The sequence below is a fragment of the Fopius arisanus genome, unplaced genomic scaffold, assembly GCF_000806365.1.
Source record: "Fopius arisanus strain USDA-PBARC FA_bdor unplaced genomic scaffold, ASM80636v1 scaffold00009, whole genome shotgun sequence".
Taxonomy (NCBI): domain Eukaryota; kingdom Metazoa; phylum Arthropoda; class Insecta; order Hymenoptera; family Braconidae; genus Fopius; species Fopius arisanus.
In genome coordinates this window covers 618,166-630,686 of record NW_011887748.1, presented here as the reverse complement: position 1 = coordinate 630,686, position 12,521 = coordinate 618,166, and the positions used below count along the sequence as shown (strand labels likewise).

Below are 12,521 nucleotides of genomic sequence, written 5' to 3'. Positions count from 1 at the left end.
GTAAATTGTTGATAATATTCTTATCAAGAGACAAAGACTAGTGATAACGCGAAACAATAGGTTCCAGAGATGACTTCCCCTGACGTTAGTTCCCAGAAAATATTCGATTTCCCATTCCAAAATCCCGGGATTCCCCTGAATTCAAAAAACTATCGAGAAAAAAATCGATTCCCCGAACAGTCTTGATAATCATTGAAGTGACAATCCCAAGGCTTTCCTCCTGATTACCCCTGATTACTCCTGATTACTCCTGTTTACTCCAACGAGAATAAGTCATACCGTGGAATCACTCGGTGGAGCTCGTCATCCTCGTCGCCTACTGGCGCCAGGTATTTTTTTATCGGTTATTTTTTATCGCCCCGGGTAGTCAGATGATTTTTTTAATTTCTTTTTTTTTTTTTCGAGGTATCGAAGAAAGGAACGATTGTCTCGCGGGTGGGTTCAAGAGGTCGATCGTTTCGTGCGAGCGCAAACTCGTTTGGTTCCTCCGAGGCGTCTCCGTAAATGCGGCCGAGATCGATCTCTGGACCTCTCACGCTGGATCCACCCCAGGGGATTCACTCGAGATCTTTCTGATTCAATCGATTCATCCCATTAAAATTGTGTGATCGTGTGAATAAAGAGTCGATTAACCCCCGAAACTTCCGATAAAAATTACTTCTAATTACTCAAACTAATTAATCCTCTCTGTGATCTACATAAATTACTGATTAATCATCTATCAAAAATCAGTATTAATAAAATGCATCTAAATTCATTCCCCTTCTCTCGATCATTGAGAAAAATAATTGAAAATAAGTTAATGGTGATAATATCCCCATCGGAAAATTTATAAAAACATATAATTTATATTACAATTTATTTTTAAGAATTATAAATGATGAGAAATAATAATATTTTTAGTAAAAATTTTGCAGTAAAAATTACGGAATGAATTTTGTGAAATTGAGGAGAAATACCTCGGGGTATTAATCGAGAGATAAAATCGTTTATTAATATTTGATCATTTCTTTTCTGGTGCGAGCAATTCTGTTTGTTCAACTCAGAAGCTTTCTTGATAACATTCGTCCAAATGGATGAGTTTCGATGTGCGGGTACCTGCAAAATTCTGCCACTCGCACCTTTTGCAAATCCTCCGATAATAATTATCTACGAAATAGTACAACTACAATGTAGGAGGGAAAGTCATGCAAAGTGGGTCATTGATTATTTAATTTATTTTTTCGCGCCGAGAGACAATTCCAGTCACTAACTCCATCTGCAGAACTCCAGAGAAATGATTTATCCTCTTGACGGCCGGTAAAACGGAAAATCAATTGGTTATCATAATCGCGGCGGGAGGAGAAAGACGATAACTTTCAAATTCTATAATAAAAAATTGTCGAAGGACTTTTCCTCGAGAGCCTTGAATTAAAAATAATTCTCTCCCTCCAAGAATGACGGACGATATTTCATCGAAGAATTAATCAACAGCTGAATCGAGGAAAATCTCAATGAAAATAAATCCATAACTTTGCAGTCTCGCAATGAAACTAGTTTCAAGAAGGAAAAATCAGTGAATAAAAATAACAAACGCAGAAATTTTAAAATCTCATATTTTTATTAATATCAATGAAACAATAAATTCCCTATGAAATTCCATCCGAATTGAATGGTCTGGAGTTGCAAAAAAAATAACTCCCGATAATTCTCTCCATGAGATTCACTACATACCTAAATACACATTACACATACACACGTAAAAACATATAAACTCGACCTGAAATATTCCAATAAAAAACCAGACTTGCGCATGATAAATTTCTCAAACCGCTAAATGACCGTAAACGTTAAAATAAATTAATAAATATGTACACTGTGGATAAACCGTGGGAGCGGTCTCCGGGACATAAATAGTCCAGTTGGAGTCCAGCGGGCAAGTGGCATATTCTGGTGGACAATTGACAAAACCACACCTCCCCCAAATCATTGCACTAAATACCCTCCCCCCAAAAGTCCTTACAACATCTCGAGCCACAATAATTCACTGGCGAACTGACAAAATTCAATAAATCGAATTAACCATTTCCCTAGCGAAGTGATAAATGCCAATAATCTGCCAATATCTCGGAATCGGTGAGACCTAGCGAGATTTTTCATAGACATTTTTTGTAGAAAAAGATAAAAGCTACAAAAAAGGTATTTATGAAAATATCATCATTTTCCTTCAATCCCGTGATATTCGCGAAAAACTGACCGCGAAAGATAATGCGCTTCTCGCGGTTCACCACTTCGCAACAGATGTTCATTGAATTATCTGCAAAACTATCGATTTTCAAAGAAAACACTTGGGGACATTTTTATTGTTCATTAAATTCTCTACAAAAAACGTTTTATCATATTTTCTTCTAAGTTCATTAGTTTTCTTGGAAATCCATGGATTTCCCGTCGCATCAATTCCCGCTGCATTAATTCTGATGGAATTCTGATGATTGTTTCCAAATAAATCCAAATCAAATCCTGAAATACTCATGAATTACCGCAAAAACCGAGGATTTAACATTTCCATGAAAAATCGGTGACTTTCCTCAAAACCGATCGCCGAGAGATCGGCAAATTCGACGTAGGTAATTTTCCCACTTCCTCAGACAATTGAACGACTAATGATTCCGTGATCAAGTGCAGGAGCTCAGATAAATTAACAAGCCCTCATCAATCGGAAAACTCCTCGATAAACTCCTAAAAAGAACCTAGAAAAATCTAATTGGCGTGGAGGCCACACCATCGCTGAGTCCCGTACGTTTAATATCACAGTCACAAGAGGCAGAAAAAAAAAAGAGTCAAGGGTTACACGTATGAGATTAAGAAGACAAAAGTATCGTAGAACGGTGGATGGGGAGGGAAGATAATAAAAAAAAAAATTCATGTCTAAACTCTTTGGTGAATTGAACCCAAGTGGCAGCTCTAAGAGCACGCGCACTCCAGAACCTTCATGTTCTTCCAGCTGGCGACCTTAAGTTTAGTCGAATCACTCTCGTCGAAGTAGAGTATCTCAAGCTCAGAGAGTTTGCTAGGTGCACAGCACGGTCTAGGTACTTTTCTCTTGTTCTCTTTCCAGATGAGACTCTGAAGTAGAGCATGATGATGAGCAGGATTGAATCTGGGTGGACACCTGCCCTTGCAGTATCCAGCGTCAAAAGTCTTTGGTTGAATGATGAAGTCGAAGCCCCTGAGATCCTTGAAGATGACCGTCATTTCGTGCCTGCAGCACTTATTGGTGTCACATGGGCGATCGGTTCTTCGCCCCTTGTGAAGAGACATGAGGTGATCGGTGGCTGATCGTCTCCGTCGGCTCTGTCCTGTCGTCGAGAGGACATTGAGGTAGGGTGAGGCCAGGGCAGCCCCTGGGGAACCCTTCACACCCACATCCATTCCCAGATTGTCGATGGCACCCTCGTGCCAGAGGACAACCAACTCCGTGACATCTAGCTCGATCCATCGGGCACCTGTCACCTCTGTAAATCGTGCACTCGACACCCAGTGTCTTGATTCATCCTCGATTCGATAAACCGATACTTCCAATTCATCTGAGACAGTCCCCGGCTCCAGAACCAGTCTTAGGGTCGCGTGGTCGACTTCCTCGTCTTCTGGGAGATCCAGGGGAAAGTACAGGTTGATCTCACTCGATGACACGTCACGTCTGGCTCTTGACACATCCATCTCCTCTGTAACAATCAATTTTTATTTTTATATCTCTCATTAAAAAGGCTGAATTGAATATTAATATTTAATTTTCAATGTTTCTATGTTTAAACTAATATAAATGGATAAATCAACTAGTTGTCAAATAATGCAAAAAAATCCGCGATAATAATGTAAATAATTGAATGAACTCAAAATTCTAATTGACTGTACGATTTTTTTCATATTAGATTTATTCTGCTGTTGAATAATTAAAAGAATTATTCTCGACAAACAATAGTAATTATAATAATTATTATTAAATGATTATCAATTTTCGATCGTAATTCTGTACCACGAGACGAACGTGTGACACTCATAATTATCACTTCCACAATTCAAATAGATCCATTCAAATAAAAATTAAACACATTTACAAATACACATTATAATTATAAAAAACAATAATTTTCGTGATTTGTGTACAAAAATGGCACTTTACTTTTTAAAACGAACCGAAAAATTCCGTAATTATTAATCAATACAATTACACAAAATATTGAGCTGTAAATATTTAATTGAATCTTTGAACCGACTCCCTCCCCCAATGTTTACACGACTTCCGGTATTTAGTAGTGACCACTCTGGCAAAATAGAATCACCTAAAAATACATATCTCCCCAGCGATCACATACGTGGGTTAATAAAATTCAAAGAATTTCGTTGTATTTACACAATAATCGGAGGAATGTAATACGCACATCATCCTCTGGTGGCCCCTATATCTCCGGAATGAAAGAGTGATGCACATTCCGAGTGAAATCACAGTGAAGTACTCTAGGTGATACATTTATCTCTAGGTAACATAAATCGGTGTGATACACGGAATAGCCCATCGACTCATCGTCTCCGATAATAGAATTTTATCAATCCGGTATTCCGATTGAAAATAGATACTGAGTGATCGGTTGGCGCCTGCCCACGTTCCCGTTAATCGTTTACCTTCACTATTACATTTGATATTACTATTTCTCAACAAACATAACGAGATAAATATTTCATCGGATGGGTACTAAAAAATTCACGATATTTTACGGTCACGTCGGCTTAACGACTCTACGTTGATTTTTTTTTTTATGACTCTAGGAAATGATGTTGTAAAATCATTTCCCCTGGGGCAAAGCCCATTGTCGGTGACAACTTTGTGTGGCCGGAAGTTCAAGTGGAAGACGTCTTCAGGGGGAGAAGATGAGGAAGAGAGGAATGGAATTAGGACTCAAACAAGTGGTCATTATCGTTTTTTTTTTAATCGACTTTCCGTTTGTTTAAATATTGTGAGATAATGAAATTCACATTTTCAAGGGTTCATTTTCCATTGTTCGGATAATTTACAGTTTTGTAAAGATTATTTATAGTAAATAATCGTGCATGTATGCAGTGGATAAATTATGCGTGCCGATGCTGACTTATAAAAGTATTAATTGCATGTTCTCATTACTCATTACATTATCTACTTGATATTGTAATGGCGAAGATGGAATTGGAATTTGAAGATTATTTTTGTGGTTAATATGATATAGACAATTTATTTTGCGTTGAATTTTGAATTGACGTTCGTTAACGAGATAATAATGATCCGATAATTTAGCGGAATAATTCTGATATGGAGGTAAATGGTCGGGGTCTATTGATCACAGCATTCAACAAAAACTCGTTGTTCGAATGGAATTTCTATTTCGTAACGTGACATACGTATTACGAGGACAATGTGAGGAGAGTACAGAGGAGAGCGGTTGGAAATGAGAGGGGGAGAAAAAAGGGGATTATAACACAAGTCTCAAGTACACGTCTCTTCAGGCCCACATTGCGAGACCACTTGTGACTTCCAAGTATTCTCAAACCCGTGTCTCAGCGTTTTTCTACACACCCTCACATTTTATTCATTTTTATTTCATCTCGCGAGATGGTAATTGCTAATTTGATTGATAATCCTAACGCCTCGGTACACAGACACTTAAGATGTTTATCGAGGCTACTGAGTAATGCGTTACTTTGATATGGAAAACATGGATTTATCTTCTTGCGGTCATTTGTCTGTGGGGAATACTTTCTGGATATTTTTTTTTCTCATGGATAATTGAGTTGTTACGTTCAATATCTAGCGTGACTGATTGTTACTCAATAGCAATATTATTTAATAAGTTTTCAATATTTTCACATAGAACTGGAAGAACATATTTTTAAAGATATTATTCAAAATTTCATGTTTTCTAGATATTTTTTAAAAATATTATGGTCAACACCAGAGACGATACTAAAATTGAAAAAGAATTAAAATAGTAAAAACTCAAACTTTTTTATTAAAAAATTATGAAATTCGTGGAAACAAAATGAAAACATTCAAAATAATTTGTAATCATGAAATCGAGAATGTTTTTGGAATTATTCAAAGTAATTATTTCGAATTCAATTTTTCATATTTTCAAAAATATTCTCCAAAATTTTGTTTTCTATATATTTTCAAAATATATTATGGTCAACACCAGAGAAAAGACAAAAATAAAAAAAGAATTAAAACACTAAAAACTCGAACTTCTTTATAAAAACATGATGAAGAAAGAAAAAAAATCTGAAAACAAAATGAAAAAAACATGTAAAATGACTTATATAATCCGGAAATCGACGAAAGTCATTGAAATCATTGAAAGTAATTATTTTGAATTCAAGTATTGTAATACCGGAATCACTTGAAATCACTTTAAACTCAGCAATCATTGCCTCACGATATTCGTAAACGAATAGCCCCGCGCATTGTGTCATCTGTACCGAGGGAAAAAAAAATGGCGGCGAAAAACCGATTGTGGAGCTGCTGATAAGCCCCGGGAAATAGCCTGAGCAAAATGGGGTCGTGAGACTTCGTTCGTCTGACTATAATTCTCGTCAAGAAACAAACGTGAACCGGAAACTCGCCCCCGACGTTTGACCCCCGGTAAAAGTGCTCCTGAAACTGGCAAGGGGTGGATGACCAGTCCCCAGACTTTGCAAAGTAAACAGGATGCAATTACACCGAGTCTCAGTGCCATCCTAAAAAAAAAATTATCAGGATGAAACTGCGACGATCAGCGGAACAAGAGGCAAAAGAATTACAGGATCCCCGACGATTGAGACGTTCTAAAAAAATAATTTCGTAACCGAGAGGCGAGAATTTCGAATGAGAAATTAATGACGGGTTTTTCATCGGCTCATGGCAAACGTCATCTGAGTGATCATTAAAAAAGTACCGGTAATCCCCAGGAAGTGAGTCAATGCGAACGAACGAGGACGAAGAAGACAACGCTGAATTATCTCGACAGGTTGAAAGTGAAACTTGTCAAAATCCCATTAATATTTTTTCATAAACCCCCGGAAGAAATATATTTTTTCAATATACGGAAATTATTGAAATAATTATATCACCATATTCACCAATTATCTGGTAATTGTAAACGTACGGAACCTATAATTTTGTATTTTCAAGTACTTCATAAAATTATTTATTTAATTATTATGAAGATTAATCGTAGATAGATGAATCGTTGAGTTGATGAAGGCTAATGATTCGCTTGCAATTTCGATGGAGGTGTCACTGGTTTAGAATTCCCACGACGTATACCGGAAGCTTAATCCAAGAACATGAAGTAGTTGATAAAAATTCAAGGTAAACCGTTGGATGTCATCAATTAAAAGGCCAACGGTACCCAAAAAATTATCGAAGTGATGAAAAAAATGACATGAAAGAAGAAAAAAAGAGATAAGTCAATTGAAAGGGCATTGTTACCTGTGGCATGAAACGTGTGAAGTCTTCTTCGTCTTCTGTCACCAGGTGCTCTCGACATTTGCAGTCTCCTCAGGTATTCGACGTGGGCTCTTTCATACTCCGTCTGACTCACGTTCGCCTGTCGGACGAAACAAAAATGCATTTAGTCAGAACGATGAAAAGATGTGGAGTGGATGACAAAAAAAAAAATTTACCCAGGGACTTGTTGCTAATTAACAAAACACAGACGAGTAAGGGAGTGAGAAGTCGAGTGGGATCGTTCCTCGAGAGAGATAACACTCGTAAAAAAAAAAATGGGGAGGGAATTCTAAAAAAAGATATAAACGGGTGTGCGAGGAAAAAGAGTGATGGAGTTGTTGACGCCGAGACGTTGACCCAGAGGATGATTTCTCCGAAAAATCATTCACCGATTGAACTTGGACCTCTTAATTGATTTCATCCCGTTCGTTCGGAACTTCCCGAATCATTGCGATAGTTATCGCCATGCTGATAATTATTATCGGGGTCTAACTCGGGTCGGTGAATTATTTTAGACGCTTTTTGTGTTGGAAATTATTCAATCCACACGGATCGACTAAAGTCCTCTCGATTAAATCATTAAAACGGGAAAATTCCCTTTGTTTTCATTCCCAAGAGTTTGACAATTCATCGAGAGAAATATCGAAGAAATATTACGGATGATTACATCGATCATCGATTACGGAAGTGACTTACAGAAATTCAGACAAAATTACCGGAAACTTCAAAAAATTAGTATTCGCAAGGTAAAATTTTCCTCGAACACCTTTTGCTCTGGAATGACGAACGGAGGAATTTTGTTGAGTTTTCCTTTCCACGAGAGAAAAATCTAGTGAATTAATTTACTCCTGCCAGGGAAATCTAAATTGAAATATGTGGATTATCTAGTCATCAGTAAATGGACTTTGCAAAATTAATTATTTTCCCTGTGTACATCTAATCTAGGAGGAAAAATTCGTCATCATCAAAAATATCTTCAGGTACTCGAGTACTTAAAAAAAAATGATCAATCTAGGATCAGTGGTATTTTTAATTATGGGAGAATTTCTTCAGTTAACTCCGAAAATTTCGAGGCAAAAAATTCTTCTCTCATTGTAGGCTATCGCCTCGTTAGCGCCGAAACAAAGTGGAATATTTGTGTGTGAGTAACCTTTCACCACTCTCATAATCTCCCCTTATTTATCCAGAAAACCTCGTGGGGCGCCCGTAATGAGCCCCAGGAGTCGTAAAGGTGAGTCGCCGGTGGTCCAAGACACGGTGTCCATCGGAATTACATTGAGAAAAAAAATGTTTCAAGGATTGATATTTTTTCCAGTCGAAAATAACCTCCCAGAACTCATTCCCCAGGACAATAGTTGCAGGTAGCCAACTACATTCTAAACCGCAATTATATCGAACTAATTAATTCGATAACTCGAAATAAATCCAGATATCAATAATCGCCATTGAAATTCATTAATTAAGTCATTCCACAATTTTATATTGAATCTGATAATAATTCTACGTCATTTGTTAATTCATTCGTCCATTAATTAATTAATTAATTAATTAATTTTGCATTTAGAAACAAAAATTCAGGCATTTTTCCTGAATTTCCAGTCAGAACAAAAATTCGGGTATAAATTCTCCGGGGATTATATGAAGAAATTCTTCTCAAAATTATTATTATTATTATCATTATTATTATTATGAATATTATGTAAAAAAGGTAAAAAAATGGGAATGGGAACTCCGAAAAAATTAATAATTGCACAACAATTATTGACAGTTATGAGTAAATAAAAAATATTACAACTATTGCAAGTACTATTGACACGCAATTACGTCCCGGAAGTTCGACGATAAATGTCTCATGAGTAGATAATTAAATTTCCTCAAAACACTCAGTGGATATATTTTTTTTTTGGGTGTTCCAATGCCATTGGGTCTTGGCATTGCCCCAGGTTTTTTTTTTGCTCTTGGAGAAGGTCCATTTACCGCGTCGCGACGCCCTATCCGCCCTTTTCTTCTCCTTTCTCTCATTTGCAATTACCCGGAGTTTGTTTAAACTCACTTAAACGAGTCACTCAAGATGTCGCGTGCTTGACTAACCACTCGAGGGCACTTGAATCACTGAATTTTCGGGGGACCGCTTTGACGCTTCTAGTCCATTCTTGTAATTACTCGAGATAATGGCTTTGTCGAGTTGAGGCGAAATTTAATTGAATAAAAAGCTCGTTCTATCCTCTGACCTGTCTCCCTGCTTTTTTGTTTGATAAATGTGGATGAGAATGTAGAGTTTCTAAATTTCCCGGAAAAACTGGGATTTTTAATGAGAAAATTGATAATTGGGGATTAAGGAAAATGGTTGAGGTAATTATTTGTCATCTGTAATTAATCGGCGACTGAATTTTTAAAAAGATTTCACTAAAATCTCGCGAAAATGTGAAATCCAAAATTTTCTATAAATTTAATTTCAATGGAAACATAATAATAAATAAATTTGCAAGTGAATTCCCGAATAATTCCGGAATTTTCAGTTTTCTCGCGAATTTCTCGCGATTTTAATTTTCAGCTGCCGAAAAATTCACTGACTAATGAATTGATTAATTGAATTGGTCCCGTAATTGTTGGCGAAACGGCGGGAGATTCGGAATTTCGCGGGAATTCTTCGTGAATTCTTCGTGAATTCTTCGTGAATCTTTGTCAGATAAAAGTGAGAATAGCCCCCTGGACTTTCCAAGTTCCTGGATTTCCGAGGCCGGAGGTATCGAATAGCCCGATGTTGGAGGTCTCCCCGAGGCGATTTACCCACACATGTAGGCGGAACCGCCCAGAACGTCTGGAATTTCCCAACGACATTCTCAGCGTTCCGTTCCCTCCAATGGTTTTCTCACTCGTCCCTTCGTTATCTCGGAGTCAACTTATAACATCGAGTGGAACACAACATTCTCAGCGATTGAATGAGAAGGGAAGATGTAGAAAGATTCTAGGGGAGGCACTGGGGACCACTAAAAACCGACACCTGTTGCCCATGGGTGGATACTCCTTGTCCGTAGTCAATTGATTTATCAGTGGTTAATGAATGTACCCAGGTTATTTACGATTATTTGAAATGCCTTAGTTACTCATTTATTTTAATGACCCCCTCGCAGATGAGATTCGAAGAAAGAATTGAAGTTTTAATTGGATATTTTATGGGGCGACTTAATGAGCCGAATACATCATAACGCGTTCTAATTTTCCATATGTTTTCAATAAACATTAAACATCCTAATGAATACCTGCAATTCTGTAACGAATTACTTGAACCAAACGACTGCAATCAAAATGGTCGTTAACCCCTCATTATCTCGAAAACTATTCGTTATAACGAAAAACACCAAAAGATTAATTTCGCGGGGAAATTAATTAGCTACAAAAAAGTCCTTTGGCGTATTCACATAGAATCGAGAGGTATCGAGTTAAATCGATAATTGATCATGTAACACCTGAAATTCTGTAACGAATTACTGAAACCAAACGATGGGAATCAAAATCATCATTAATCCCTCATTATCTCGAAAACTATTAATTTTACCTAAAAACGCCAAGAGATGAATTTTACGGGGAAATTGATTAGCTACAAAAAAGTCCTTTGGCGTTTTTACATGGAATCAAGAGTTATCGAGATAAATTGATAACCGATCATGCAGTGCTGAATAAAAAAGTTAAACTGGATAAATCGAATTTTTTTTATTACTCCCTCTAGTCCAAAAACTGGAGATGGAAAAAATTTTCCCAACTACCCAAGTGATATGGTAATTGATAAGAGAAAATATGGATATTTCAGGCGTGAGAAATACCTTGGAAGGATCAGGTATCCTCTGCATCCCGAGACCCTCCACGATGCTCCTCCTTATGGTCTCGATCTCGTCCTCCCTGAGCTGTACCTCACCAAAAAAATCCCCCTGCATCCTGACAGATTTGCCTTGACCACCAAAACCGAGATAACAACCGCCAAGTAGAAGCGCACAACCGATAAAAATCACAAATCGTCGATTACCGATGAATGCCCGAACCAATTGTTGAATAGTTCTCGGTTTACCAATCGGCCAATTACCGTTAATCTTTCGCTTCCCAAATTTAACAAATTTACCGGCACGCTCCACCCTGAATCGTGTCCTGTCGTCTTCTTCACAGATAACGCGATCAATCGGCAATATTATTGAATCCTCGCCCATAGCCAAGAGAACAGAACAAACACTGCGGCAATATCCGCGTTAATCTCCAAAGACTTCTCAATTCCACAGGTTATCACAATAATGAAAAGCCCTCGTCATCTCACCGGTGGGTATATTCCCACCGTAAATTCCTCCAAAAATTGAATACGGTTTTTTTTTTTTCACTAAAAAATCAACAATTTGCGATGTCGGAGAAACGGCCCCACGAGGCAGAAGAATTTGTTACAGTAGCTCGTGTGATCACTCGTCCGCACGGCTACTATCTTCATCGTGTACGTGTCAGTCACTCCCTTTTTTTTTTCTTTTTTCGACACAGGCTCGTCGAAACACGTGCTAGAAACGAGTGTTAAATCCCTCCAGCCTGAATTACCCTCAAAAAAATCACTTGCATTTGAAAAGAGCCGGGCAATGCGCGCGCACACGTTGATAAGTGGTCAGTTTGAACACGCGGAAGTTGCGGCATAACTCCAGAAAATCCAAGTGTGAAAAATATTGAAATCATGTGAGGGTGGATTTCATTGGAGTATCGGTGTCGAGTGATTGGCGTTTTTTTCGTTAATTAAAATTTTTTATTTTTAAAATGGATGTCTGGTCTTTGTCAATCTCTACAACGCGACGGCCGCGTGTCGACTGTTTGCGGGGATATGCCCAGCCGTCTATATAATACGTCGTTGCTCCCGCCACCGAGCACCAACATTTCCGAGGCACGAGGCAACACAGAGCCTCCCGCTTTCTGCCCTCTCCCTCTTCATTTCCCCCCCTTGGCTTTTTTACTCTTCTTTCTTTACTCTCTTTCACTCTCACTCCGTACTTTCCCCTCAATT

The 12,521-nt window shown here is 37.7% G+C and overlaps 1 protein-coding gene across 1 annotated transcript; it reads right to left on the bottom strand.

Moving 5' to 3' along the window:
- Window positions 1–1,587: 1,587 nt before the first annotated feature.
- On the bottom strand, window positions 1,588–12,314 carry mav (maverick). Its single transcript, XM_011316836.1, has 3 exons — window positions 11,320–12,314; window positions 7,478–7,595; window positions 1,588–3,704 (listed from the first exon to the last, which is right to left on the bottom strand). Exons 1-3 carry the CDS (start codon window positions 11,695–11,697, stop codon window positions 2,944–2,946), a joined length of 1,257 nt encoding a protein of 418 aa, XP_011315138.1. The 5' UTR covers window positions 11,698–12,314; the 3' UTR covers window positions 1,588–2,943.
- Window positions 12,315–12,521: the final 207 nt, after the last annotated feature.

What these genes read in the sequence shown, in the direction of transcription:
- mav (XM_011316836.1), bottom strand. Translation starts at nt 11,697, where the DNA reads ATGGGCGAGGATTCAATAATATTGCCGATTGATCGCGTTATCTGTGAA. An exon ending in GGATACCTGATCCTTCCAAG is followed by an intron (nt 7,596 to 11,319) that starts GTATTTCTCACG and finishes TTCGTCCGACAG; the next exon opens with GCGAACGTGAGTCAGACGGA. An exon ending in TCACACGTTTCATGCCACAG is followed by an intron (nt 3,705 to 7,477) that starts GTAACAATGCCC and finishes TGATTGTTACAG; the next exon opens with AGGAGATGGATGTGTCAAGA.